Source organism: Anolis sagrei, chromosome 6 (genome assembly GCF_037176765.1).
Source record: "Anolis sagrei isolate rAnoSag1 chromosome 6, rAnoSag1.mat, whole genome shotgun sequence".
Taxonomy (NCBI): Eukaryota; Metazoa; Chordata; class Lepidosauria; order Squamata; family Dactyloidae; genus Anolis; species Anolis sagrei.
In genome coordinates, this window is record NC_090026.1 from 55,438,716 (window position 1) to 55,465,716 (window position 27,001).

The 27,001-nt window shown below is 41.3% G+C and overlaps 1 protein-coding gene across 2 annotated transcripts in view; it reads right to left on the reverse strand.

Moving 5' to 3' along the window:
- The window catches only part of HGSNAT (heparan-alpha-glucosaminide N-acetyltransferase), a 45,724-nt gene that overhangs the window by 3,012 nt on the left and 15,711 nt on the right, over window positions 1-27,001 (reverse strand). The window contains exons 3-15 of one of the 2 annotated variants that reach the window (XM_067470126.1): window positions 26,343-26,458; window positions 23,883-24,004; window positions 21,473-21,542; window positions 20,300-20,369; window positions 19,290-19,399; window positions 18,124-18,200; window positions 17,446-17,476; window positions 14,408-14,568; window positions 10,354-10,469; window positions 8,965-9,086; window positions 5,455-5,581; window positions 930-1,016; window positions 540-617 (exon numbers count right to left, since the gene is read on the reverse strand). In XM_067470126.1, the coding sequence (XP_067326227.1) occupies window positions 540-617; window positions 930-1,016; window positions 5,455-5,581; window positions 8,965-9,086; window positions 10,354-10,469; window positions 14,408-14,568; window positions 17,446-17,476; window positions 18,124-18,200; window positions 19,290-19,399; window positions 20,300-20,369; window positions 21,473-21,542; window positions 23,883-24,004; window positions 26,343-26,458 (1,287 nt within the window). The other variant, XM_060781377.2, reaches the window with a different exon arrangement.

Sequence of the window (27,001 nt, forward strand, 5' to 3'; positions counted from 1 at the left end):
TCTTCTGAGTGCCCAGGGGGGAGTCTCTCATCTGGTATCACCCATGAATTGAGGTGCTGGGTTTGGGCCTGCCACTTTTGGACTCTCGCTTGCTGGGGTGTTCCAGCAAGTGTCTCTGTAGATCTAAGAAAACTATGTCTTGATTTAAGTCGTTGACGTGCTGGCTGATACCCAAACAGGGGATGAGCTGGAGATGTCTCTGCCTTGGTCCTTTCACTATTGGCTGCTACTTCCCGGCGGATGTCAGGTGGTGCAATACCGGCTAAGCAGTGTAATTTCTCCAGTGGTGTGGGGCGCAGACACCCCGTGATAATGCGGCATGTCTCATTAAGAGCCACATCCACTGTTTTAGTGTGATGAGATGTGTTCCACACTGGGCATGCATACTCAGCAGCAGAGTAGCATAGCGCAAGGGCAGATGTCCTCCAAACTGCCTTTAATTAATATTTTCAGAAGATAATGAAGGCTTTAAATCAATCAAAGGAAGAACCCATCTGAATGAAATGGTCTAGGTCATATACATACAGATGGTAACTTACCATTACTACACTCCATATGCAAAAGCGGAGCATTATTTGTCTGTGCTGATCTTTGTAAAACAAGAGAATTTTTCCAGCCTTAAGAGAAAAAATGGGGAAAATGCATATTAGATGACGCAAAAGCAATATGAATGAATTTAACAGAGAGGGAAACTAGTGAACTGAGAGTATTGCAGAAGAACTAACCTAAGCATCTTCTAATGCCTATCGGGTTTTTCTATAACTTCAACCAAAATAACTTCCAAGAGCCCATGCAAAATACTGACAGCTTATTCATATGTGTTGAAAGAAAGAGAGAAGGAATCTCCTTGCTAGATAGGTAGCTGGAGAGGCAGTCTAAAGAACTTTCCTATCTTTTACAAGCATCATGTTGTGAAAGAGATACAGTACCTGAAGTCCCAAAAATGCCATGATGACAGAATTGATCGTTCCCAAAATCCCTTCAGGATCAAAGGCCACTGTAGTTTGGTAAAGCACCTGGAATTTGAGAAGCGCATGACATGTAAGTGCCACCTAAGCTTGATTTTCCTTTTCCGTCTTAACTTTTTCACACACCTTTTTTCTTATTTTCTCCCAGGAAGTACTTTATTGTCTTCCAATATTACCACTGCAACAACTATTTTGGATCTAAGAAGCCAGGCCTAGTCTTAACTAAAACAGATCCGGTGATTGAGTCAGCAAATTAATTCTAACTGGAAATAGCAAGTGGGTTCATTTATTTATTTACTTTGTTTTTATCCTGCTTTTCTCCCAATATAGGGACTCAAAGCAACTTATTTATTTATTTATTTATTTACAGCTTTTATATTCCGCCCTTCTCACCCCGCAGGGGACTCAGGGCGGATTACAGTGTACACATATATAGCAAACATTCAATGCCAATTTTTGACATACAAACATATACAGACATACACAGAGGCTATTTAACTTTTTCTGGCCACCAGGGGAGCTGTTGCTTTCATCGTCCATCTGCGACGCTGATGAAGCACTTCCGCATTCCCCGCATGCTTCCCCGCTGGAATGCTTTGCTGGAGTCTTCTTTATGGCCTCATAAATCAGTTAATTTAGCCTCCCCACATTTTAAGGTGGTACCTTATTTTCCTACTTGACAGATGCAACTGTCTTTGGGGTTGCAAAGGTCGACAACAGGCTACACATAATTGGTTGGAAACCCACTCTGACCCGGGCTGGCTTCGAACTCATGACCTTTTTGGTCAGAGTGATCTTAATGTGGCTCACATTCAGCCAGCTGCGCCACAATCCCGGTGCAGAAAACATGACACAATGCAATTAGAACAGGACAAATGCATTCAAGTATGAGTATGAAAATTTAAGAAACAGGAAAATGGAGCATATGAGGAGTCACTGACTTGCTTGGAAGGGGGCAAAACTAGCAGCAACTTAGACATGATCAAACTTTGGCTCTTCAGATATTTTGGATTTCAATTCCCACAATTCCTAGCTGCCTACCGGCTGTTAGGAATTGTGGAAATAGAAGTCCAAAACACCTGGAGGGGCAAAGTTTTACCATGCCTGGCATAACTCCTGGCAAAGTATTGAGAGGGCCAGTAGCATGAATCATAGAATCATAGAATCAAAGAGTTGGAAGAGACCTCATGGGCCATCCAGTCCAACCCCCTGCCAAGAAGCAGGAATATTGCATTCAAATCACCCCTGACAGATGGCCATCCAGCCCCTTTTTAAAAGCTTCCAAAGAAGGAGCCTCCACCACACTCCGGGGCAGAGAGTTCCACTGCTGAACGGCTCTCACAGTCAGGAAGTTCTTCCTCGTGTTCAGATGGAATCTCCTCTCTTGTAGTTTGAAGCCACTGTTCCGCATCCTAGTCTCCAAGGAAGCAGAAAACAAGCTTGCTCCCTCCTCCCTGTGGCTTCCTCTCACATATTTTTATACATGGCTATCATATCTCCTCTCAGCCTTCTCTTCTTCAGGCTAAACATGCCCAGCTCCTTAAGCCGTTCCTCATAGGGCTTGTTCTCCAGACCCTTGATCATTTTAGTCGCCCTCCTCTGGACACAATCCAGTTTGTCAATATCTCTCTTGAATTGTGGTGCCCAGAATTGGACACAATATTCCAGATGTGGTCTAACCAAAGCAGAATAGAGGGGTAGCATTACTTCCCTAGATCTAGACACTATGCTCCTATTGATGCAGGCCAAAATCCCATTGGCTTTTTTTGCCGCCACATTACATTGTTGGCTCATGTTTAACTTGTTGTCCACGAGGACGCCAAGATCTTTTTCACACGTACTGCTCTTGAGCCAGGCATCCCCCATTCTGTATCTTTGCATTTCGTTTTTCCTGCCAAAGTGGAGTATCTTGCATTTGTCACTGTTAAGTGGCAGTCATGAGGCAGTCATAACTGTATGAGTTATTGCAGTTTGAAAGATAGATTTTTGAATTACTGTGGGGATGGAGGCTGAAGGATTTCTCACTGTCCGCTGCAAAGCATGCACAATGTTAGCCTTCTTGCCAGAATATCTCACTGACTGCACTTGCCAGCACTCGTGGCTCTCTTAAAATAAAAGTATGCACACTGCAGTTACATGCTGATACTCTAATGCAGGCATGCACGAATACTCAATATACCCAAATGTGAACACTGATGGAGTTTGAGGGAAATAGACCTTGACATTTGGGAGTTTAGTTGCTGGGATTTATAGTTTACCTATAATTAAAAAGCATTCTGAACCCCACCAATGATAGAATTGAACCAAACCTCTCACACAGAACCCCATGGCCAACAGAAAATACTATTTTCTGATAGTCGTTGGCGACCCCTCTAACACCCCCTCACGACCCCCCCAAGGGTCCCGACTCCCACGTTGAGAAACACTGCTCTATAGAGTTTTTTAAAGATTCTCAAGGTCAATGCCCACTACACCCTTCCAGTATTTTCTCTTGGTCGTGGGTATTATGTGTACCAAGACTGGTTAAATTCCCTCGTTGGTGGAGTTCAGAATGCTCTTTGATTGTAGGTGAACTATACATCCCAGCAACTACAACTCCCAAATGACAACATCAATTCCTCCCCCTCCCCACACCCCACAAATATTAAAATTTGGGCGTATTGGATATTTATGCCAAATTTGGTCCCGTGAATGAAAATACATCCTGCATATCGGATATTTACATTACGATTCGCTGGTCCTTGGAGGACCCAGGGGCACAACAAAGTGGTCTTTTCCCCCCTCCTTCTTCCTGCAAACCCTGAAAAGACAAGCATCCCAGGGAAGAAAACCTCATTTAGGAAGTTTAGCTAAAGGTTTCCCCCCTTGACATGAAGTCCAGTCGTGTCCGACTCTGGGGGTTGGTGGTTTCTCCGTTTCTAAGCCGAAGAGCCGGCGTTGTCCGCAGACACCTCCAAAGGACAGGTGGCCGGCATGATCTAGGGCAGTCATGCGACCCATGCTCTATTCCGCTTTGGTTAGACCACACCTGGAATATTGTGTCCAATTCTGGGCACCACAATTCAAGAGAGATATTAACTCTAATCTGGAATGTGTCCAGAGGAGGGCGACTAAAATGATCAAGGGTCTGGAGAACAAGCCCTATGAGGAGCGGCTTAAGGAGCTGGGCATGTTTAGTCTGAAGAAGAGAAGGCTGAGAGGAGACATGATAGCCATGTATCATGTATCATGTGAGAGGAAGGCACAGGGAGGAGGAGGGAGCAAGCTTGTTTATTGCTTCCTTCGAGATTAGGACGTGGAACAATGGCTTCACACTAGAAGAGAGGAGATTCCATCTGAACACGAGGAAGAACTTCCTGACTGTGAGAGCCGTTCAGCAGTGGAACTCTCTGCCCCGGAGTGTGGTGGAGGCTCCTTCTTTGGAAGCTTTTAAACAGAGGCTGGATGGCCATCTGTCAGGGGTGATTTGAATGCAATATTCCTGCTTCTTGGCAGGGGGTTGGACTGGATGGCCCATGAGGTCTCTTCCAACTCTTTGATTCTATGATTCTATGATTCATAAAAGCAGTAAAATTGCAGTAATGAAGTAGGAAAGGAAATAATGTTCTGGTTGGGGGTCACCGCAACATGAGGAACTGTGTTAAGGGGTCACGGCGTTCGGAAGGTTGAGAAACACTGCTATAGAGTGATGATGGTAATGTCTTTGGAATACTAAATTTGTTTTAATTATTTTGAATAGGAGCCCCCGGTGGCACAGTGGGTTAAACCCTTGTGCCAGCAGGACTGAAGACTGACAGGTTGCAGGTTCAAATCTGGGGAGAGGCAGATGAGCTCCCTCTATCAGCTCCAGCTCCTCATGCAGGGACATGAGAGAAGCCTCCCACAAGGATGATAAAAACATCAAATCATCTGGGCGTCCCCTGGGCAATATCCTTGCAGACGGCCAATTCTCTCACACCAGAAGCAACTTGCAGTTTCTCAAGTCGCTCCTGACATGACAAAAAATATATATTTTGAATGGAGATAAGTGTGGTACCTTATTTCTTCAACTGTAAGATGCCATCAATTGTAAGATGCACACTAATTTCAGTACCAACAACAATAATACATGAGATACACCCGCGATTCAAAGACACACCCCATTTTAGAGATATTTGTATAAGAAAAAAGTACATCTTAGCATTGAAGAAATACAGTATTTTTATGTGATTAGTTGCTGTTTGGTCTAGGTGGGTTTCCCACCAACATTATTTTTCTGCCACAACAAAGAATACTCCTCCTGGTAATAATAAATTTCAAATTTAAATACCATAGCTTCAAAGCCATATTGAGTAATATCAAATACCAATTCTGACAAAGAAAGAAACAGCAGAGTGATGTTCAGCTCTGGAGACTTATAAAAACAACCTGCCGCAATTTCCCTTCCGATACCATTTAGGTTTTGAACCGAGTGATGAAAAATGTGACAGAAATTTAAACTACTTACATTAGAAGAAGGATGTTGGTAGATGTGTTTCTCTCCTAGGAGTACATGATCAATATAGGCAGCTGCTCCTCCTGTACAGTTAGGATAGTTTCCAAAATCTCCTATGCCGCCAGGGCCAAGGTAACCACTAGAAGAGGAAAAGGAAAAGTGATGTATGTAATTGGATTCTACAAGCCATCCCCTGCCACACATTGCTGTGGCCCGCATAGGGATTCTGTGTGGGAGATTTGGCCCAATTCTATCCTTGGTGGGATTCAGAATGCTCTGTGATTGTAGGTGAACTATAAATCCCAGCAACTACAATTCCCAAATGTCAAGATTCTATTTTCCCCAAACTCCACCAGAGTTCACATTTGGGCATATTGAGTACCCACTTAGAGTTTGGTCCAGATCCATCATTGTTTGAGTCCACAGTGATCTCTACATGTAGGTGAACTACAACTCCAAAACCAAAGGACACTGCCCACCAAACCCTTCCAGTATTTTCTATTGTTTGTGGGAGTTCTGTCTGCCAAGTTTGGTTCAATTCCATTGTTGGAGGGGTTCAGAACGCTCTTTGATTGTAGGTGAACTATAAATCCCAGCAACTACAACTCCCAAATGACAAAATCAATTTTTTTGAGTGAAGGACATACATTGGGTTGTTAGGTGTATTGTGCCCAAATTTGGTGTCAATTTGTCCAGTGGTTTTTGAGTTCTGTTAATCCCACAAATGAACATTACATTTTTATTTATATAGATTATTTTATTAAGTATTACAATTTGTAGATTATATCTCCAGGTTCTTTCTTTTCTTTCTACTTCTAATTTTACTTTTACTTTTAATAGTGCATGATCCAACAGACATACTGGAAGTTTCTTTTGCCTCTAGAATCAATGATTGGTTTGTATTTTTCCCCAGAATATAATCTATTTTACTATATGTGTCATATCATCCTAATATGTCCATCTATTATTCTCAGATCCCCCTTCTAATAGATCATTCATGTTGTATTCCCAACTATTTAATTCCCTATTGCCTTGTTGTTACTAATTCCAAATTATAATCTCGTACACAGTACACTTCTCCTTGTGCAAACTTATCCATGCATGGTTGACAATCCAAACTTATGGGAGTTGTCACTCAATAACATATGGGGACCCAATTTGGGTAAATACTAAAGAGCACCAACCTCTATGTGAAAGGCATGTTAGCCCTCTATAGCCATAGATTCCCCGCCTATCAATTCAACAGTCCTGGATTAGGTAAAGAATTGGGTAACTTTAGAAAAAAAGAAACTACTAGCCTTAGAAGGATACGATCTCATGCAGGGTTGGCACAATTATCTATGGAGAGGCAAATCCATATCAGAGAAAAATTTCAAGAACCATTTTGTCAGGGCCGTAACCATCCAAACCTGGCTCAAATATAAAGAAAGATTCTATTCCAAGACGCCCCTCTGGTTTTCCCCAAATGAGGCAAACCAGATAAGAAAGGTCTACAGAGAAAGGTGGCTAACATACAAGGAACTACTAAAGTGGGATAGACAAGAGATATTCCTAAAAACCCAAGAGGAATTAAAAGTTTATGATCCACTGCTGTCCTGGTTCCAATATTATCAGATTAAAGAAAACTTCAACACAGATAGGAAACTAGGCTTTGAAAAAAAGGAATCCTTCTGGGACAAAATACTAAAAACCGATACAAAATTAATTTTAAAAATTTACCAGCAACTACTCTTGTGGGCAACAGAGAAAGAACAGGTGAAAGAGAACATGGTAAAATGGGCAAGAGATTTAGGTCGCTCTATTAGCCTAGTCGAGTGGGAAGAGATCTGGTCAAAAAAATTTAAACTTACGTACTCAACTGAGTTTAAAGAAAACTGGTACAAACTTTTCTACAGGTGGTACCTAACTCCAGAACAATTATCAAAAATTAACAAAAACAGAACGGATGGGAAGTGCTGGAAATGTGGGAAAGCCAAAGGAGACTTCATACATATGTGGTGGAGATGTAAGAAAGTTAAGACCTTCTGGCACCTAATTTACAAAAAAATAGAAATAATTTTACAAGTGAAATTCGAATTCAGACCGGAATATTTTTTGTTGGGTATCACCGACTTCCCCATGGAAAAGAATGCAGATAGGATCTTTTTCTACCTTATAACGGCTGCTAGAATAAAACTGGCCCAATTTTGGAAATCAAAATAAATTCCCACAACAGAGCAGTGGACATTGAAAGTTCTTGACATCATGAACATGAGCTTACTAATACAAAAAATATCCCCTAGTCGCAGCAATGTCAATAGAACGGACTGGAACAACTTTTTAGAATACCTTGATAAAGAAAATAAAGGAAGCAGCCAAACATAATAGAAGAAGAATCATAGAATCATAGAATCAAAGAGTTGGAAGAGACCTCATGGGCCATCCAGTGCAACCCCCTGCCAAGAAGCAGGAATATTGCATTCAAATCACCCCTGACAGATGGCCATCCAGCCTCTGCTTAAAAGCTTCCAAAGAAGGAGCCTCCACCACACTCCGGGGCAGAGAGTTCCACTGCTGAACGGCTCTCACAGTCAGGAAGTTCTTCCTAATGTTCAGATGGAATCTCCTCTCTTGTAGTTTGAAGCCATTGTTCCGCGTCCTAGTCTCCAAGGAAGCAGAAAACAAGCTTGCTCCCTCCTCCCTGTGGCTTCCTCTCACATATTTATACATGGCTATCATATCTCCTCTCAGCCTTCTCTTCTTCAGGCTAAACATGCCCAGCTCCTTAAGCCGCTCCTCATAGGGCTTGTTCTCCAGACCCTTGATCATTTTAGTCGCCCTCCTCTGGACACATTCCAGCTTGTCAATATCTCTCTTGAATTGTGGTGCCCAGAGAAGTATCAAGAGAAGACTTGATACTAGCCTGAAGAAACTAAACACAGTTGATTGTAGGGCACTGGCCTTATAATAGAGAACTTTTTATATCCCTGGATAACTTGGAAGTTTACATCCTTAAAGCTGTATATTCTTGCTTGCATGCGCTGTATGGGTGGAGGCGTGCTCGAGGGCAGAATGCCCAGTTTTTTGTATGAGTGTATGAGTGTGTGTGCGTGAGAAAATGATCTCCCTCTCCTATTCCCCCCCCCTAATTCCCCCCACCTCCTCACTCTTATCTCTTATTCCTACTGTCTATCCTATTGTTCCCCCACTTTTAATGTATTCAGAAATTCACAATAAAAAAAATTGAAAAAAAATCAACAGTCCTTTGAATGCAGCCACAAGACTGACGTGACCCTTGATGAAAATGAGCTTGACACCCCCAACCTAAGACCTGATGGACTTTTCCTATTGCAATCAGTGAACACTGTGCATGAGAAGTTTAATTGTTTCTTGAGATGTCGTTTAGATTTTCATCTTCAGATGTCAACATGTGAATAGGCATGAGTCCAATGAGACCTGGCTGTGAAGCTGGGAAAGACCACAATGACAAAAGCAAGAGAAATACTGGGGGGAAAGGGCTGAAGAATTCAAATTTTGACTGACTTTGGACATCCAGGAACGTTTAACAGGAACGTAAGGCAAAGCCAAACTGCTTCAAGTGCCATCACGAAAAGCCACTGGGGCCAATAAGGCAGGATGTCTCGGAGAGCAGGGCATGGAATCTCCTGTTGAAACACAGAAAATACATTAAATCTTAGGCAACGTGTTTTCTGGGAACCTACCATCACTAAAGGTAAAGGTAAAGGTAAAGGTAGTCCCCTGACATTAAGTCCAGTCATGTCTGACTCTGGGGTGTGGTGCTCATCTCCATTTCTAAGTCGAAGAGCCAGCGTTGTCCGTAGACACCTCCAAGGTCATGTGGCCAGCATGACTACATGGAGCGCCGTTACCTTCCCACCGAAGCAGTACCTATTGATCTACTCACATTTGCATGTTTTCGAACTGCTAGGTTGGCAGAAGCTAGGGCTGACAGCGGAAGCTCACGCCGCTCCCCGGAATCGAACCTGCGACCTTTTGATCAACAAGCTCAGCAGCTCAGTGCTTTAACCCACTGCGCCACCGGAGGCTCCATCACTACCATCACTATATGTGGGCTATATTCACTATTGTAAAGGAAGTGCGGGTCTCAGCTTCCCCTTGAGCAGTGCTTCTAAAACCTTTTCCACTCATGTACCCTTATATCAGAAATTTTTACATGACTCCACTTAAATAGGTACATAAAATAGGTATAAGATCAAACATTTACTTATAATAAATCAGCATTTGCAAGGTGAGTTAAACAGGCTGATTTTTCTTTTTCTGGAGTGCAGATAAACCACTTCAAAGCACCAAATAATTTTCTCTCAGACTAACATCCATATTTCACTGCTTTGAATCACCTGAGGGATGAGAAAAGCGGTATATAAATAAAGTAAATAAATAAAGTAAATAAATTTCAGCTTTCTTTGTATTTCGCCCTCCTCTGGAATGTGTCCAGAGGAGAGCGACTAAAATGATCTAGGGTCTGGAGAACAAGCCCTATGAAGAGCGGCTTAAGGAGCTGGGCATGTTTAGCCTGAAGAAGAGAAGGCTGAGAGGAGATATAATAGCCATGTATAAATATGTGAGAGGAAGCCACAGGAAGGAGGGAGTAAGCTTGGAACAGATGTGCTGTTTTTAATATGTAACAGGTTTTAATGCGTTTTTAACTGTTCTGCATTAATCTTTTTAAGTGGGTTATTTAATGCTCTTTATTTAGCTATCTTTTAAAACATGCAATGTTAGCTGGTTTGAATCTCATATGGGAGAAAAGCAGAAATAAATGAAATAAGTAAATAGTATAAATAAATAAACAACCAACATGTGAGGATGATTTTTCCAAACCTGACTAACTTGAGTTCTGAGATAAGTGTCAGAATCATTCCAAACACATTTCATTTATCATTCACTCACCAGAGTGCTGTTCTCAGGCACAGGTTTGGCAAAGAGGAGCTCAAGTACAGCAACTACAAAGTATGTACAGCTCAGTCTTTGAAGCACCCCTGGGATTCGCAGGTTTTCCCAAGACACTGCAGGAGGTACATAAATAATATGAAAATCAAACACTGCTTTTTAAAATGAGAGGATTAATACAACTACGAATCTGGCATGGCATTAAAGGTATTATCTCATGACCAGCAGCTTTATACTGATTTTCCCCTGCAAATTTTAATCTACGCTTTCTTTTAGTTCACTTAGCCATCTTTGCTTTTTTTTAGCCATATCTTCAGAGATGTTCTATGGGAAACAATTCCACTGTTTGCGAGACACAAAACAAATTACTACAAAAACAATTAGTACTGGCTCTGATCCCACTGTAACTTCTGCAGTCACCAGTTTCATATTACTTCCAAGCTACTTAGTAATTCAAGTGCCGTGTATGTTGGATTCCGCTGAGACATAAGGCCCTCTGCAAGCTATGTTGCTTATTAAGTGGATTCGGTACTGTTCCATTATCCGGGTGAAGAAGGATAGTCCATTTTACAGGGGGTGGGGGGTGCTGAAGGAGTTAAACCATTTTCCTGTTTTCCCGTTATTCCTTCCACCCATCTCACTGTCATCAAAACAACCATCGTTTATGATATGGGAAAAGGATGGGGGGAAATAACCATAAATATCATTCCCGTATCTTGGGAAGTCTGACTTGGCCACGGTGGTACACGCTCTGGTCACATCCCGCCTTGACTACTGCAACGCTCTCTACGTGGGGCTGCCCTTGAAGACGGCCTGGAAGCTTCAGCTAGTCCAGCGCGCGGCAGCCATGTTACTAACAGGAGCGGGACGCAGGGAGCGCACAACGCCCTTGTTGTCCCAGCTCCACTGGCTGCCGATCTGCTACCGGACCCAATTCAAGGTGCTGGTGTCGGCCTACAAAGCCCTAAACGGTTCCAGCCCAAAATACCTTACGGACCGCATCTTGGCCTATGAGCCCACGAGGGCCTTGAGATCGTCTGGGGAGGCCCTTCTCTCGATCCCACCTGCCTGACAGGCACGTCTGGCGGGGACGAGAGAGAGGGCCTTCTCGGTGGTGGCCCCCCGGTTGTGGAACACTCTCCCTGTTGACATCAGACAGGCGCCCTCCCTTATGTCTTTCCGTAAGAGCCTAAAAACATGGCTATTTGAGAAGGCATTTAACTAAGTGCTACAATAATTTGGCAAGGACGACTGGAACGGAATATGGATTATGAGATTGGTTACGATTCTACTTGAGACGGAGCGGATTTTTTTTTAGTGTAACTATATAACTGTTGTATTATGGATATGTTGTTATTTGTTATTGCCTTTTGTAAATTGCCTTTTATATGTTGTATACCGCCGTGAGTCGCCCTAAAGGGCTGAGAACGGCGGTCAACAAATGCAGCTAATAAATAAATAAATAAATAAATAAATAGGGGGAAATTGTTTTCTTCCTTCAGCTACCCCCCCCCCCCCCCAATAAAATGAACTATCCTTCTCTGTCTAGCCCCCCTTTTGGAATCTGCCTGGATAATTGATCAGTCAGTACTGTCCAGCGTACCTGTCCGAACGTATCTCCTTCTACATCCCACCTGGGAATTTAAGATCTTCTGGAGAGGCCCTGTTCTCGGCCCCGCCGTTGTCACAAACGAGACTGGCAGGGATGAGGGACAGGGCCTTCTCGGTGGTGGCCCCCCGCCTGTGGAATTCACTCCCCGGGGAAATTAGATCATTGTCATCCCTCCTCTCTTTTAGAAAAAAATTAAAAACATGGACATGGGACCAGGCCTTTGGGTAATCTGGCAGATTGACAAGGACAATGACGACAAGAGCTATGGAAATGGATTATGATAAGCTAAATGAAATCACTAATTACAGAACTCAGCGAAACGATGGCCACTAGGCTGGCTTCTTTTCTAGTAGATTTTATTGTATTAACAGAATGTTTTAATTATTTATAATTACTGTTTTGTTGTGTATTTCATTGTGTTTAATTGTAGGCATCGAATATGTGCCGACTGGAAGCCGCCTTGAGGCCCCCCTAGGGGGTTGAGAAGGGCGGGATAAAAATACCTGAAATAAATAAATAAATAAATAAATAAATATTGGGGCTTCTTATCTGTTGAGCTCGTAGCTGTTTGTGTAGGTAAGGAGAATTTTTCAGAATTCTGGCATTTGTATTGCCCAGTCAAAACAGTCAAAAACTGTTTTGTCATAGAAATCTAAAATTTGACAAGAATACTAGGAGTACGATGTTTCCTGAACAAGTGTTAGAAATAACAATGTTCTAACAAGGAAGTGAGGTGTACAATTCCTCTTAGTCCTATCATTATTACAACCCCTCAAACCAGGGGTCCTTAAACTAAGGCCGGGGGGCCGGATACGTCCCTCCAAGGTCACTTACCCAGCCCTCTCTCAAGGTCAACCTAAGTCTGAAACAACTTGAAAGCACACAACAACAAGCATCCTATATCATCAGCTAAAAGCAGGCCCACACTTCCCACTGAAATGCTAATGTTTATATTTGTTAAAAATTGTTCTTCATTTTAATTATTGTATTGTTTTAAAGTGTTTTTTGCACTACAAATAAGATATGTACAGTATGCATAGGAATTCATTCATGATTTTTTTTCAAATTATAATCCAGCCCTCAAACAGTTTGAGGGACTGTGACCTGGCCCTCTGTTTAAAACGTTTGAGGACCCCTGCCTTAAGCAAACCATCATTTTCTCCTTTTGGTACTGGCAGCTGGTCACTTCCATGCCAGTTAGTGTATGGAATCCACTCTGGGTTTTAATCTGAACTGTAAAAGAGCTATCTAAAGTACTGAATCATATCACCAGTGCAGGTTCAGCATTTGGATAGCTCCTTTAAAGTTCAGGTTAAACCCCAATGTAGATTTACCATCTTACTGCTCGGGAAGCAGCCCCTCCAATATCTGGGCAACATCAGGTACAGATGCTAGTATAGCTAAGGCGAACATGGAAGAAACACAGAACTTGGTCTTATTGCTTCAGCCAGGCATGTAGCCAGGGAGGGGAAGGGGGGCTTGAGGGGCTTCAGCCCCCCCTCCTCCCGAAATTCTCATGGTGGTTTGCGAAAAGACCTTACTGGTGCATTATTTAAACTGTTGTGTTTATTCATATCATGATCTGATCACCATACTCAATATATCCCATATGCATGGGGGTATTGGGGTAATGATACAAAAGGTTTGCTAGGGTAGACCCTCTTTCACTCAGACTCAGCCCCTCCCGAAACAAACTCAGCCCCCCCCCCCCCCGAATCGAAATACTGGCAACGGGCCTGGCTTCAGCATTTTCTTTCAAGCACTCAGGCCAGATATTTTGCAACAGTGTGAATCAAATTATCCCATGTACTGTGGATTATTGAAAATTTAGCATCATACTAAACACCTCAGCAAGCAAGAGTCCAAAAGTGGCAAGCTCAAACCCAGAACCTCAATCAATGGCTGATACCAAATGAGAGCACACAGAAAACTGGGCGACTTGGAAGGCGCTGAACAGACTGCGCTCTGGCACCACGAGATGCAGAGCCAACCTTAAGAAATGGGGCTACAAAGTGGAATCCATGACATGCGAGTGTGGAGAAGAGCAAACCACAGACCACCTGCAATGCATCCTGAGCCCTGCCGCATACACAATGGAGGACCTTCTTGCAGCAACACCAGAGGCACTCCAAGTGGCCAGCTACTGGTCAAAAGACATTTAATAGAAAACCAAGTCTGCAAATTTTGTGTTTTGTTTGTTTGTCTGTTTTTTTAATGCAATACAACTGTTCTGGTTCGCTCCTGACACGATAGATAAATAAATAAATAGCATCATACTGCTTCTGAGACCATTTTATGCCACTCAACTTAGGACAGAGGAAGAACAGAAGTAACACCACAACTATCAAACTTATATGCACACAAAGAAACAATAAACTTGAATTTCATGCAGCTCCATAAAAGTGGAGTGGCACATGTCTTAGTGAACTTCACAGAACTTACAAGGTCCAAGGCAGTAATTTGGGTTCACAATGATGACTCCAATCAAAAAGAGAAGGAGACTCCTCCACAGGATTTTTCCAAGCAGTTTCCATTTTGAGCACCCTCGACGCAACATGGAACTCAGAGACAGTGAAATGGAGGTGCCCATGATGAACACAAACCTAAGCGGGCAAGAGAGGGAAGAAAACATATTTCATCTTATAGAATCATAGAATCATAGAATCAAAGAGTTGGAAGAGACCTCATGGGCCATCCAGTCCAACCCCCTGCCAAGAAGCAGGAATATTGCATTCAAATCACCCCTGACAGATGGCCATCCAGCCTCTGCTTAAAAGCTTCCAAAGAAGGAGCCTCCACCACACTCCGGGGCAGAGAGTTCCACTGCTGAACGGCTCTCACAGTCAGGAAGTTCTTCCTAATGTTCAGATGGAATCTCCTCTCTTGACAGATTTAGCTATTCCATATTTTCCTACAATTTCAGCAACGCTAAGATATAAGAAAGTCTTGTCTAAATGCGTATGTATTGTGTGTTTAGTGAGGTAGAATACATAAATACTGAAGAAATAGTTGCATGGCTTGCACACACCTCTATCCTGGCACGCACCTGGTTTTTTATGTTCTTATTTCCTATGTCATAAAAGACTCTGAAATGTCAGAGGCTACTCAAGTCTTTTGTTGCTTTTGCTTTTGCTAGTCATGCTATAAAGCAGCAGACGGTATGAGTTGACTGATTTTTCTACCTACCCACAGCAAAGTCTTGCTAGCCTCTGGGCAAATGTCCCAACCATGTGGGTCACAACTGATAATCCTAAAAATGATAGTCCTAGATGCGCCCTTAGTCAGGTACAGGAACCTGTGGGCCTCTAAGTACTGTTGGACTCTATCTCCCATCAGCCATAACCTTTCCCCATGCTAGATAAGGCTCTTGGGAGTTGCAATTCAACAGCATCTGAAGGGCCAAAGATTGCCCATCCCTGTCTTAAAGTCTTTTAAACTCTAGAGTGAGCAACAGTGCAATAGGCTTGATTCTGAAGAAGAGATTGCTTGTATCAACAAAATACATCCTCAGAGTTCAAATTATACAAACATGCATATACCTTCAAACATGGGGATTTTGGGATTGTTGTAGGTTTTTCGGGCTATATGGCCATGTTCTAGAAATATTCTCTCCTGACATTTTGCCAGCATCTATCGCAGGCATATAACGGCGCTCCATGCAGTCAAGCCGGCTACGTGACCTTGGAGGTGTCTATGGACAACACTGGCTCTTCAGCTTGGAAATGGAAATGAGCACCACACTCCAGAGTCAGACATGACTGGACTTAATGTCAGGGGGCAACCTTTACCTTTACCTATAGCAGGCATCCTCAGAGGTTGTGAGGACCTCACAACAACCCAGTGCTTTTGGCCATGAAAGCCTTCGACAATATATGGGAATTTTTATTCACTGTTTCAAATGTTCAAAGAGATTTGTTGTAATTTTATATAGGCATGTTCTTTACATTTGATTAAGATCTGGAAGGAACATACAAATGCAACATGTAAAGTAAAAGTCAAAACACATACAATATTTATCTAAGGCAGGGGTCCTCAAACTAAGGCCCAGGGGCCGGATGTGGCCCTCCAAGGTCATTTACCCGGCCCTCGCTCAGGGTCAACCTAAGTCTGAAATGACTTGAAAGCGCACAACAACAACAACAACAATCCTATCTCATAGGCCAAAAGCAGACCCACACTTCCCATTGAATACTACTAAGTTTATATTTGTTTAAATTGTTTTTCATTTTAATTACTGTATTGTTTTAAGTCTTCTTTTTTGCACTATAAATAAGATATGTGCAGTGTGCACAGTAATTCATTCATGCTTTTTTCAAATTATAATCCGGCCCTCCAACAGTTTGAGGGACTGTCACCTGGCCCTCTGTTTAAAAAGTTTGAGGACCCCTGATCTAAGGTAAAGGTGAAGGGTTCCCCTTGACATTAAGTCTAGTCGTGTCCAACTCTGGGGGGTGGTGCTCATCTCCATTTCTAAGCCGAAGAGCCGCCGTTGTCCGTAGACAACTCCAAGGTCATGTAGCCGGCATGACTGCATGGAGTGCCGTTACCTTCCCGCCGGAGCGGTACCTATTGATCTACTCACATTTGCATGCTTTCAAACTGCTAGGTTGGCAGAAGCTGGGCCTAACAGTTAGAGCTCATCCTGCTCCCCAATTCGAACCGGCAACCTTTCAGCAGCTCAGCGGTTTAACCCGCTGTGCCACCATAATAACAGATACAAAAGGCGTGCGATTAGAGGCCAGCGGCAATAGGAAACTGAAATTTGGATTTTGCAATTCTCCCGGCTCAGTTTGGTTTTTACTGGCATGTTAATCTATTAATTTATTGTTAAATTTTACTGATGATGTACAATGTTTTAAAATGATTTTATTGTGAATTGTAATTTTTATGGTATTTATGCTGTTAGCATCCTCTGATGTTCATGTGAGGCCGTGTTGAGTCCCCCTTGTGGGGAGAAGGGTGGGATATAAATATATGAAATAAATAAATAAAGATGTTATTTTGACATCGGGAGCTCACCCCGCTCCACGGATTCAAACAGCAGGAGCTCACCCTGGTCCCCGGATTCCAACCGCCAACCTTTCGGTCAACAAGTTCAGCAGCTCAGTGATTTAACCCACTGTGCCACCGGGGGCTCAAATATTTAGCTACATATCAGAAAAAATATATACAAAACTTTAAAATGATATGGAAGTCTATAAGAAAAAAAAAGACTTTATTTCCAAGCATCCTGTTTCAGGATACTGTGTTCTAGGTTTTGTGCCTGCATTACTGTGTTTTCATTTTTCAAATCACGGGATTAATAAAACAATAATTGAAAAAACAGTAATTACAATGGTGTTCATCTCAGTAAAAAAAAATCAAGGACTTAACCATTTTGATCAAACTTGACATACAGTAAAAGAAAACCCATATGGAGCTGTTCTCAATGAAATTTCTTGAATGCTGAGAAGTCATTATTAGCGATCATGAGGAATTACCATGGAAAGACAAGGTCAGCTACAGTTAGTCCTACAAAGAGAAAATGCAAAATGGTTTAATCTAGATAATCATCAATCCACTAGTAACTGTTTTTCAGGCTGAAATCAAATCCTTCAATCTAATGTGTCAATAAGCTTTCTCTATACTTCTGCACTTGCAAAAATGTACCTGTTACATGCAAAATATATGTAAGCAAATCCCAAGCCATTTCCGCCTGCCCCCCCCCCCCCCCCCCAATCACTTTGGGAATGGGCCGTTTAGACTGAAGGAGTCTGGGGATAATTCACTTTTCTCTTTTGGCTCCTTTGCTTCAAATCACATACAAACCACACTGCTTCTGCAGGGAGAATGTGTTTCTTCTTGTTTTGGGGATTTTAGGAAGGGAAATTTTCATTATTAATGCTTCCAAAACTTAAAAGCAGTAAAAGAACACTTAACAGTTGAAAGTACTGTATATTCATCTTGTTAAAGACAGTTGGTGTTTTGTTATTTGAATATAAGAACAGCCATATTGGATCTAGTACCAGGATCCAGCATTCTCTATAGTGGCCAATCATCAGGCAGGTATAGGAAATCCACAATCAGGACACAAGGCCAGTACCGTTGCAATTCAGGTCATGTCTGGCTCTCTCTGTTCATTCATATACAGGAAACTAGTTTTACAAACAACAATTTACCATTCCAGCTCTGGTGCTTGAAGAACCAGTACTTTCCTCCTCCATAATTCACGAAGACCATAATTATAAGGGCCAACCTACAAAGAGGAAAGCAAATCATAAAACCTATCTGCTAGTGGAATGCTGAAAGACTACCACCTGAAAAAAACATTCTGCTGGCAGATTATTATAATTTTATTCCCAACTAGCTGTGCCTGCCACGCATTGTGTACCCAACCTTCCCTCCGTCTTTCTCTCCTCCTTTCTTCCTTCCTTTTTCTTTCTTCTTCTCCTTCCTTCCTTTTCTTCCTTTTCCCTTTGTTCCCTTTCTTTCCTTTCCTCTTTCTCCTCTTTCTTACTTCTCTACCTATACTTGGACTGCAACTCCCAGCAGTCCTCCTGATCAATCACTCTATCTACCTACCTCTCTATCTCTATCTAATCTATCTCTCTGGAGGATTGCTGGGAGTTGCAGTCCAGGAATAGGAAATTGGAAATATGCAGGGATCGGGATGCTCTCAAAGAAATCCAAGGAGAAGAAAGCTTGCATCTTGGAAGCAGTGCATTTGGATCATCCCCCTCTCCTAAAAAGCCTGGTCTAGGGGATGCTACGAGCTATAGTCTGAAAGAGAGTGTGTATATGCTATGGTTTGTTTTGTTTGCCTGGGAGAGTTGTTTCTGCGCATGCGCTGCAGTGTCTTTTTACTTTTGGGGGCCTTTAAGTCCCTTCTGTTGTGTTTTTCAGTGTTTTATGAGTGATAGTCCCTCGTTGGCCTGACCGGCGTGTTGTGTCCAAATTTGATGTCAATTCATCCAGTGGTTCTTGAGTTATATTAATCCCACAAATGAACATTACATTTTAATCTATATAGACTAGCATATATATTAAGAGAGAGAGCCTTCTCTTCTGTGCCCCCCCCCCCCCGACTCTGGAACTCATTGCCCAGAGAGATTAGTAAAGCCCCTACCTTAGAAACCTTTATTATTTATTTATTTCTCGCATTTCTATCCTGTCCTTCTCAACCCTCGAAGGGGGACTCAGGACAGCTTACAATGGGCCCCATTGTATAGTTTCTAACTCAATTAATTTTCTCTTTTGTGGACTCTACTACTACATTAACTTTTTGATTTTGCTTTTCACTAACACATTAACAGAAAGATCCTAACATATATATGGTGTTAATTACCCTCTGAATGTGTCAAGAGAACGAAGCCTCTGTAGGGAAGGGCCACTGTTCCATACACCAGCTGGGAGATCACTACCAATGGAATCTGCTCTACTTGGTGATCCAAGTTCCTTGAAAAAAATTACATGGAAAAGTCAACAGTGAGAGTTGGTGAGATTGAATTCTGTTCATGTATTATAAAGGTAGAGTAAATAAATGCACTAAAATACAAAGCGTGCTAGACCTGTCCCATGACTTCACCAATGCTAGTTCTTCTATGCATAGAAGCTTCTTCTACACATGATTCACAACAGTCAAAGATCAAGGTTTTGCACCACGTTGGCACTTCTCATCAGAAAAGTGTTGGAGTTGTTTGCAATTTATAATGTAGATTTCAAAGTATGTATGTATGTTTAAAATGCAGTAGCTATATGCCAAATGTATTCCTGTGTGGAAAGAGTTAACTGAACCACGGAGAGAACGGCATTCCTAGAGAGGTCATAAATCAAGTGTATAGAGCAAATGGACGCAGCATTGTGCAGTCGTATGTCATACGTCACTCTGGAATGCAAGAGGTGTGGACTAGTACTGATAACAGACAGTTTGTGTGTTCGCCATGTTACGATCGGAAGAGAAAGAAGCAAGTTTATGATGTGCTGAGCGTTAAGTAGTTTCTAATGTATATAGCTGTAAAATAAAGAGGTTAATAGCCTAAGGTGGCTGTGATCGATCTGTTTCCTGCCTTGCTGTGCCACTGACAAAAGGTGCACTCCATAAGATGCAAACAAGGTTAACGGGATAACACTTGTTGATGCAATAAATATTTAGTAATCATAACATAAATAAATATTTAGTAATCATCATAACACACCTATGTAAGTTCACCTTAAGCCAGGCAACTTTACAAAGACAAAAACCTTATCATCAAAAAAAGATTTCAAGATCTGTGGAATACCCCCTCAAGACTATGTGTTTTAGCATTTCTTGACATTGTTTTAAAAGTGAGAATTCAAATTATTGTAAGAGCTTACTGAATTAATAAGCCGATCAGTTTCTCTAGGATTCATCTTCTTGTAAAGCCAATTCCTGATGAGTTCAATGCTGTGAAAGAGCAAAAGATCAGATTTTATTTTTCGGCAATGCTCCCTTTAGTTTTGTTTGTTCTATCATTTTGTAACACTTTATGTCCTATCCCAGGATATCATACAATGATGACTGGATAGTAAAAACATGAATTATAATACACCGATTCAATCAGAAGAAATAGCTAAGAATAATTTGCATTTTATAGAAAAATAAAATTATGGAGTTGAAAATATTAAAAGCATCAAATCCTGTCTAATCTGGGAAGCTAAAGTATGAAAACTATATTATATGCACAAACATAAGAGAGATGCAGCACACAATTAACCAGAAATAATTCAGAAAATAACACACAGACTGAATGAGAAGATGGTACTGAGTCAATTGACAGAAAAGCAGCTGTTGATTGCAAAAGCATCATGCTAACATGACAAAATCATTTGAAAGAGTGACTCGCATACTGAATGTATAGGTTCAGATTATAATTGAGAAGGATTGGAAGAATGGATAATCAAAATGCAGGACACGCCAGTGCTTGGATGGAAGATAGCCAACCAAATGCTAGGTACTATAGGCTATATTTCAGAAGAAGGGGCTATAAAAATGGGTATTCCTTGACTTAGAAACCCCATGAAAAACTCATGGGGTTGTCATAAGTCAACAGACAACTTGAATGCATAAATAGTGAAGACTCAGAAATAAACTGATTTGATGGCAACTGATATTCTACATAGTAAATTATTAAAATGGGATTTATCATTCTGGAATCTTTGGATAGAGGTGAGATACACATATTTTAATAAACAATTTTTAAAAGACAGCAGAGGATTCCAACTTGTCTTTGTACCTACTGCAGAAAAGGCTGTTTAGAGCAGTGGTTCTCAACCTAGGGTCCCCAGATGTTTTTGGCCTAAAACTCCCAGAAATCCCAGCTATTTTACTTGCTGTTAGGATTTCTGGGAGTTGTAGGCCAAAAACATCTGGGGACCCCAGGTTGAGAACCACTGGTTTAGAGGATAAATAGGATATTTAGAGAATTGTCTCCAGTGAAGATCTTAACATGCAAAGAAAAATAATTTACATTACACATTTAGGACCATCACATTCAGACATTTACTTACTTCATGCAAAATTGTCCCAACATCAGAATACTGAAAATTACCACATAGATAAGGAATGCAAAGAAAATAGCTGTACAAAAGAAAATATAAAAATAATTAATCTTTAATTACTAAAAGTCATAAAGTGCACACTCCGGGCTAAAACTTCTCATAGTAACAAAATTAAAGCACTTTTAAAGTTTTGTCAGGTTTTTTATAGAACTCAGTCTAAGGTGACATGAAGCAGAACACTAAAACAAAACGTATGCCCACTTGCCTTGAGTTTGACACATGTCATCTATTGGCTGTTTCTGGAGATCAGGGTTTGAACCCACCATCAGCCATGGGAACCCAATAGGTGGACCGGACAAGTCACGCTCTCTCAGCCTCAGAGGAAAGGCAACCCCACCCTCTGACAAATCTTGCCAATGAAAACCCTGTGATAGGCTTGTCTTAGGGTTGCCATAAGTTAGAAATGACTTGAAGGCAAATGACAACATCTAAGAAAGCCACCATGGCATACTGGCTTGAATGTTAGACTGAGACCATGAAATCAGAGTTAAAATATGATCTTGATAAGAGTTAAGGTACATAGCTCAAATCCCTACTCAACTATGGAAACTTATTAGATTGTATTGGGCAAATAATGTTGTCTCAATCTCAGGGAAAGGCAAGGGGCAAACCTCCTCTGAAAAAAATCTTACCCAGAAAATCGGAAGGAAGCTTTGACTCTATAAGTCAAAGTTGAGTTGAAGGCACATTAACAGTGACAGACCAGGTTTCTTAGGCCACAGTTCTGTTTAATCATATCAGAATACAAAGCTTTATCAATATAGATGTACCAGAGATCCAGGCGAGAGGAAGACAGTGTGATGTAACCCTCTTGGTGTACACACAACCAACTGGGGATTTCCCCCAGTGTCATCTAGCTGCTCCTAGATTTATTTATTTATTTAAAATATTTATATTCTGCCCTTTTCATCCCGAAGGGAACTCAGGGTGGAGCACATAGTATATATACGGCAAACATTCAATGACGGGACACAAATTCTTATATACATACATAAACATTAAAATACACCATTTAAAACCATCCTAGTCATCCATGTCAAATCTAATTGGCCTGGTAATCTTTCCTATTGCTGCTTTATTGCCCTTTCCCGAAAGCCTGGTCCCACAGCCAAGTCTTTACCATCCTTCTAAAGGACAGGAGAGAAGAGGCCGACCTGATCTCACTATGGAAGGGAGTTCCATAGCCGGGGAGAAATCACCGAGAAGGCCCTGTCTCTTGTCTCCCCCCAATCATGCCTGTGACAATGGTGGGCCGGAAAGCAGAGCTTCCCCGGAGGATCTTAATCTCCGCGATGGTTCATAGGGGGAGATGCGTTCGGAGAGGTCAGTTAGGCCGGGGCCGTTTAGGGCTTTATAGGCCAAATCCAGCACTTTGAATTGTGCCCGGTAGCAAACTGGCAGCCAGTGGAGCTGGCGTAACATGGGTGTTGTATGCTCCCTGTATGCCGCCCCAGTTACTAACCTGGCTGCCTCTCGTTGGACTATTTGAAGCTTCCGAGCCGTCTTCAAAGGCAACCTCATGTAGAGTGCGTTGCAGTAGTCTATCCGAGATGTAATGAGAGCGTGGACCACCAAGGCCAAGTCTGAGTCCCAAGGTACGGGCGCAGCTGGCGCACAAGTTTTAATTGTGCGAAAGCTCCCCTGGCCACCGCTGCAACCTGGGATTCCAGGTTTAGTGATGAGTCCAGGAGGACCCCCAAGTTGCAAATCTGTGCCTTCAAGGGGAGTGTAACCCCATCCAGCACAGGTTGTGACCCTATACCCTGTTCGGCCTTGCAACTGACCAGGGCGACCTCTGTCTTGTCTGGATTCAACTTCAATTTGCTTGCCCTTATCCAGATTGCTCAGAAAAAACTGTTGCTAAAAGAAAACTGTTGCTAAAAGAAATAGTGGGGACATCCTTGCACAATGTTCTAAACTACTTTCCTGTCTAACCCCTAGTTACAGCAGTGCAAGACTTCGAAAAATCTCAGTTGTTTTTGTTTGAGGTTTTGGACCATCTATCTGTTTCTTTCTTCATTGGTTACGGAACGTTTTAATTTGAAACCTTGACCTTCACTGTATACTTGTGAGAACAAAGGGCTCTTTCCTGAATATGCTAGACTGCCCTACAGAAGGAGTAGGAAAAACTAGGAGTTGAGGCGTTGCACAAATCACCCCCAAGTTGAAAATTAAGCTGCATCCTTTGAAGTCCCTCTTGTTCAGTAAGTAAGTGTCAATTGAGAAATTGGTACAAATCAGAACATCGCAGATTAGCAATAACCTAATGGAAGCTAAGTGCTCTTGTAATGGAATTCAAAGATAAAAAGCACTCATAAACGATGCAATATTTATATGAAATAACCACAAAGTGACATACGGAGATAGCTGTTAAAAGGATTTTGATTGACGACGATATTGCATGAAAACTGCAAGATGCTGTTGTGGAGATTCTTAACCATCAGAGAATAGTTTCCAAATTCTCCAAAATGATAATGCATCCTGCAAATAGTGAAGAGAAATATATTGTCATGTTATTTTCAATCAAATTGATAATGAAATTATACTGATACAATGCAATGTAACTTTGTACCACAGAAGATTTACATATAAATAACAGTGTTAACATGACTTGAAAATGTTCATTGAAGTCGAAAATCTGAACCACACTTTACATTACGGCAATCTATATGAAAAAGAAAGGAAAAAATACTTATGGCCTTTTATTTGCAATAAAACAAGTTGGGATACAGCGCCCAAAACTTCATTTTTGTTGGCTGGTTATAACCCCATTCTGACAACAAAAGTTGCCCTTTATTTGTTTAAAGCTGCTAAAAGGAGATTGGAGTACACAGATCAGATTGGGTGCAATGTAGGGGAGACGAGGATAGTTGACCCATATATCTATGGCTACCTGTATATTTGTATTTTATTTTAAGAGGACTATTTTATTTATTTATTTACAGTATTTATATTCTGCCCTTCTCACCCCACAGGGGACACAGGGCAGATTACAGTGTACACATATATGGCAAACATTCAATGCCAATTTTGACATACAAACATATACAGACATACACAGAGGCTATTTAACTTTTTCTGGCCGCCAGGGGAGCTGTCGCTTTCATCGTCCATCTGCAACACTGATGAAGTACTGCCACATTCCCCGCATGCTTTTTTGCTGGAGTGCTTTGCTGGAGTCTTTTTTAATAGCCTCATAAATTAGTTATTTTAGCCTCCCCACACAAGGTGGTACCTAATTTTCCTACTAGACAGATGCAACTGTCTTTCAGGTTGCAAAGGTCAACAACAGGCTACACAACTGGTTGGAAACCAACTCCAACCCGGGCTGGCTTCGAACTCATGACCTTTTGGTCAGAGTGATCTTAATGCAGCTGATACTCACCCAGCTGCGCCACAATCCTGGTGCCACAATCCCGGTGCTGCGCCACAATCCCAGACTAGATGTATGTATGTTGTATGTTGTGTCTGCACTGTTTGTTTTTGATAAAGCTAACTGGCTAATCAATTAAAAATGTTGTTGGGCATTCACATATTTGATTAAAATGCCTGCAGAGGGGAATTGTGTGCCCCTCCCTGCTCTATGTTGTCAACCTGAACCTCATGCCATTCCTCTGGTGATGCTGGCTGGAGCTATTGGGAGTGAGAAATCCAGCAGCATCTCGATTTCCACCTGTTTTGGGAGAGAGAGATTATACCTTCCCCTGCCCTGATGCTTATAGATACAATTCAAAACCATTTAAATCCTTTGTAGAAATAAAGTTCTTTAAACATGCTTGGGTGTTCTCCCTCTGCTCTGCAAAATGCTATTTGTTTAAGCATTCCTTTTCACTTATTTCTCAATATATACACATATATACCTAACGCCTCTAGTCTGTGCTTCTTTCACTCTTTCTTAGTACTGCTGCATCAAGCATGGAGGATTTATTCACTGACTCCAATAAGAATAATCTGTGCAACAATGTTTACATAACAATATGTACAAAGTGAAATAAAATACCTAAAATAAAAATGATTTTTAGATCAATTACCCCATAGTGGAATTTCAATAAATATCTGTTCCCACTAACAATATAGTTTGAGCATCCCTTATACAGAAATCTAAATACTCCTGAATCTTAAATTGTCCATGTAACTGGCTTTGTACACAACTTTCGTTTCATGTACAAAATTATTTAAAATACTGTATAAACTTATCTTCAAATTATGTGTAGATATGAAAGATAAATATACTTTGTGCTTAAATTTGGTTCTATCTCAAAGACATCTCATTATGCATATATATGCAAATATATGCATAATGAGGTTCAGGTTGACAACCTACTGGTATTCAATAATAATAATAATAATAATAATAATAATAATAATAATACTTTATTTATATACCGCTCCATCTCTCCAAGGGGACTCAGAGCGGTTCCCAAGTAACATCACAAAACATACAGAGTAAAAACAACATAACTATAACATTAACAAAGAAAATATATGCATAAAAGCATAATAAATGTGTGTCGCCATAACACGCATATATTAAAAGTAATCCTGCCTGTTCAAGGCAATTAAAAATTTAAAAGGCTGGGCCAAGATTTCTGCAAGCCCAAAAATTCTAGGGGACACGGAAATTAAGTGCAATGCTATGGCAGGCAACAATAATATTAAAATCTGGGGGGGGGACACCCCAAAATCCAAAATATATCACATCCCAATCATTTCAAATTAAAGCTACTAAACCTGTATAACCATAGCCGTGGGAATACTGAAAAAGCCGGCAACTTGGGTGTTTTTTTCAAGAAACATCTTTTGAAAACCAGATACTAACCTGCAAAGTTCTTTGCTGTTACTACCATTAACTGTTAGGGTGACTGCATGCTGAGAGTCCACAGGACCAGTTCCAATGCTGTTCATGGGGACAGAAATGAGCTCTTGATACAAGCACTGGAAAGTATTGAAAAAGAAATGAAGATAACGAAGAAACAGAGCTGTCTAGATTAGGAAAAATACCCACTCTTAACATGTGAAAATGTAGCCTGGGCCTATATAAGTCTACACTATCATTTTCCACCCGCCATCATCACTTCCAGCAAGCGGACCACCTATATCAAAAATTAAACACTTTTCTTAGGTAAAAAACGTTAATTGCAGGTCCTGGAGTTCTGATTTATCTTTTAACCAGTCACAGGTCTCCTCCCTCCACATCTTTTAACAGCCAAAATGCCAATTTTTCAAAATCAGAAGTGATCATCCAGCCATTTTCAGTTTCTTTTTTATATTATGGTACATTTAACAGTCTAGTACAGGGGTCCACAAACCTTTTAGACAGAGGGCCAGGTCATAGTCCCTCAAACTGTTGGAGGGCTGGATTATAATTTGAAAAAAAAAATGAATGAATTCCTATGAACAGTGCACGTATCTTATTTGTCGTGCAAAAAACACTTTAGAACAATACAATAATTAAAATGAAGAACAATTTTAACAAAT